The sequence below is a fragment of the Dendrobium catenatum genome, unplaced genomic scaffold (genome assembly GCF_001605985.2).
Source record: "Dendrobium catenatum unplaced genomic scaffold, ASM160598v2 fragScaff_scaffold_740, whole genome shotgun sequence".
NCBI lineage: Eukaryota > Viridiplantae > Streptophyta > Magnoliopsida > Asparagales > Orchidaceae > Dendrobium > Dendrobium catenatum.
This window is the reverse complement of record NW_021319202.1, coordinates 1424932-1428821: the sequence shown is the minus strand read 5'-3', so window position 1 is coordinate 1428821 and position 3890 is coordinate 1424932. Positions and strand designations below refer to the sequence as shown.

The following is a 3890-nucleotide window of genomic DNA, read 5'->3' as shown; positions in this document are numbered from 1 at the left end:
TTTTATGTTACCAAACCATCTAAGGCGACTCTCTCTAATCTTATCTTCTACTGGAGCTGCTCCAACCTTTTCACGTATATGCTCATTTCGTATCCTATCTCTAAGGGTAAAGCCACTCATCCACCTGAGCATCCTCATCTCTGCCACACTTAACTTAGTATTATGCTTCTCTTTTAATGGCCAACATTGGGCACCATAAAGCATTGCAGGCCTTACTACCATCTTATACAATTATCCCTCAAATTTAAGGGGTACATTTCTATCACATAACAAGCCCGATGCATTCCTCCACAACTTTTATGTTGATTTATAAAATAGTTTTTTCATATAAAAACTTTTTGAAGAAAATAATTATGCTAAAAAAATGTTTTAAAAAGCGGGAAGAAAACTTTCCCAAACAAAATCTAAATCTTAGGAGTCATGTGATCCTACTTTTTATAAATCAGAATATTCGATTATTCTAAAGTTTTATTTAATGTTTACCACATTGACTTAAGCAAGATGCCTACAATTTGGTGGCTTGTGGACTATAATTTTAATATGTTACGTGCAAGACTATTGTCCAATATTTTAATAAATCAAAAATACATTAGCCATTTTATTTTTAAAATAATAAATATAGGATTTACTTAATTAGTGATAAATTATGTTAATTTTGAAATGAATTCAATGATTTAGGCTTTGTTTGGAAAAGTTTTTTTAACTGTTTTCGTGTTAAGAAAAACTATTAGTAAAAAATAATACGAGTTTGGAAGATAATAATATTATTTTTTAAAGCAAATTTTTAGTATAAAAACTTAAATTTTTATACTAAAAAGTTGTTTTAAGAAGCAATAAGAAAGTCGTCCCAAACAAACCCTTTGTCATCAAAATTTCAAATTTTTATCTTTAAAAAGTTTTTTCTAGAAAAGCATTTTCTAGATTAACGGTTTGTTTGGGATAACTTTATTATTGCTTTCTAAAACAAAGATTTGTAGTTCAAAAATATTTTAAAAAGCAGTCTTGAACATGTCACAAGGATAACTTCCTTACTGCTTTTTAAAGTAACTTTCTAGTACAAAAATTCGTTAAAAACAGTAAAAAAAAAAACAGCGATCAAAAGCTGTGCCAAACAAAGCCTAAGAAATGAACTTCCCCGAACAAAACCTTAAACTTCATTTTAACTAAATTTGAATGAAAACATTCTATCCAATATTTTTAATTATTTAATACAACATAAATCAAATATATTTTTTCTCATGTATGTTTCTAAGTTTGATAAAATTAAATATTGCAATGATTAAATTAGTACTGATCAGGGCATGGTTGATTTAATGGTGGACTCTGCCATTCCAATGTTAGAAACATGGGAGGGAAGAATTGAGAATGGAGGAGGGAGAACAGAGATAAAGATTGATGAGGATTTGAAGAGTTACTCAGCTGATGTAATATCAAGAGCAAGCTTTGGCAGTAGCTATTCAAAAGGAAAGCAAATATTTATGAAGCTCTATGAACTAAAGAAAGCTGTTTCCAAACCAAATCTTTTTGTTGAAATCACTGGAATCAGGTACTTAGTCAATTTCTTCAAACAAATATATATTTATATGTAATCGCATTCAATAAAAGTTAGTCAAATTCCTGAAAAGCTTGTTCTTGTAAGGTCAGGCATATCCCTACCAGAAGAAACAGGGAGGTGTGGAGGCTAAACAAAGAGATCCGGTCGCTGATACTTCGAGTGGTGAAAGATGGAGGTGTCAATGAAGGGCATTGCATGCCTGAGAATAACTTTCTGCAAGCGATCCTCCACAATGCCAGTGTTGCAGGCATTGCCTGCGGCACTGGCAATGCGGAAGACTTTGTGGTCGATAATTGCAAGACTATATATTTTGCAGGGCATGAGACCACTGCCGTCTCCACCACATGGTGTCTTCTCTTGCTCGCCATGCATCAGGAGTGGCAGGATCGTGCCCGTGCAGAGGTGTCAGAGCTCTGCGCGGACAACCCACTTGATGCCCACTCCCTCCTCAAGATGAAAACAGTTAGTTCTATTCCAACACTCTCTCAAGCAATATTTCCTTACAAGCTATGATGCACCAACACTTCTCGTGACACGACACGCGTCTGACACTCCTCTGATACATGTCGGACACGCCAAAAATGTGTACGTTTAAAAAATATTAAATACAAATTGGACACGAGTGACTTAAATATTTTATGAATTATTTTAAATATAATTTCTTACATTTCAAATCGTTATTTATTTAAAATATAAAAAATTAAATTTCTTATTTCCTATCAACAACACCAAATCAATTGCCCGCACTTAATATCTCATTCATCGAATATTCTCATTTTCATTTCTCTTTAGCGGGTTATGACTTTGGTTTCATAACAATGCCTTATGTCAATTCAACATTGGCATCAGACGTCATTAAAACATCGACATTTCAAAGTCATCTCTACATCAAAGTCTGACACTATCTTGACATTGATACTCAACGCTAGCAATTTCTACACACACAACTTGACAACTCATCTTTGTCTGACGTCTTTTTAACGTTGATGACCAACGCACTCTTGACATTGACGCCTGATACATACTGCCCTCAACAGCATTGTTGTCACCTCTCTCGATGCCTGATACACAGCATCGACGTCAGACTCTTGGCATCCTAATATTAATCATTTTAAGCATAAATTATAGTTAAATGACTTATTGTTTCTAAATTAATTTTAATATTATATTTATTCAATTTTTATGCATTATTTTTTAAATATAGAAATTATAATACCGTGTCCGCGTCCTACTATATTTTCAATAATTGAAGTGTCTTGTGTCTGTGTCATATCTGTGTCGTCGTGTTAGTGTTTGTGCATCATAGCTTACAAAGTCTTTTCCAAAGATTTATCACACCAAGAATTATTCAAGAAAAAGAGTAATTACCTTGTCTCAGCTGGCAATGGTGATCCAAGAGGCTCTTCGGCTTTACCCACCTGGACCAGTTGTGGCAAGAGAGGCTCTTCAGGATCTGAAACTTGGAGGCATTCAGTTACCAAAAGGCATCAATATTTTTATCCCAGTGCCTACAATGCATCAGGATCCTAACCTTTGGGGACCAGATGCCTTCGAATTCAAGCCTGAGAGATTCAAAAATGGAGTCATTGGCGCGTGCCGGGTTCCACAAATGTATATGCCATTCGGAGCAGGTCCTCGAACATGTCTTGGGCAGAACTTCGCCGTGATCGAGCTCAAGATCGTGCTCGCTCTGATCCTTCAGAAGTTTAGATTTGATTTGTCAATGAATTATCGACATTCGCCGAAGCTTAGGTTGATTAGATATGGACAAGCTTGTTATTCACTACTAGATGAATTTAACTATGAAAGGCCATAGTGCCAATAAAAAAAAAAAGTAATTCTAACTACTGTAAGTAATGCAAAGTATGAGAAAGCTAACAAAGTAATAGTGCTGGAAAACTAGTACACAACAAACTATTGTAGTTAAAATAAATTACGAATACAAGAACAAGGAGCTTTCCAAATGATTCAACAAAGAACTCTTAAGCACTCAAAACAAAACTTAAATTTCGGGCAGTCTAGTTTATAAGAACTAGGTTGTAAGACCCACTACTTGGCTACTTTCAATGAAAACCGTAAGTCCAGTCTTTAGGGGTAATAGTTAGAAAGCAACCTAACTTTATACTCCTTATGGGCATCTTAGCCTATAGGACTAAATTGTAAGACCCGCCATTTGAGCTACTTCTAAGTGAAGCAGTAAGACTCGCGTGTTAGGGAACTTCTAAGTGAACGAACCTAAACCCAAAACTCAAACAAATTACTGGGCATCCTAGTCTATAAGGGCTAGGTTGTAAGACCCACTATACAGGCCACTTAGCTTATAAGCCATAAGACC

At 35.0% G+C, this 3890-nt stretch overlaps 1 protein-coding gene across 1 annotated transcript in view; it reads left to right on the top strand.

The window, feature by feature from the left end:
• The window catches only part of LOC110098748 (cytochrome P450 714B3), a gene marked incomplete at its 3' end in the record, with an annotated part of 6730 nt that extends 3416 nt beyond the window's left edge, over positions 1–3314 (top strand). Inside the window, 3 exon segments of the mRNA XM_020825660.2 lie at positions 1299–1546; positions 1645–2017; positions 2934–3314. Coding sequence (XP_020681319.1) covers positions 1299–1546; positions 1645–2017; positions 2934–3314 — 1002 coding nt within the window.
• Between the last annotated feature and the right edge of the window lie 576 nt (positions 3315–3890).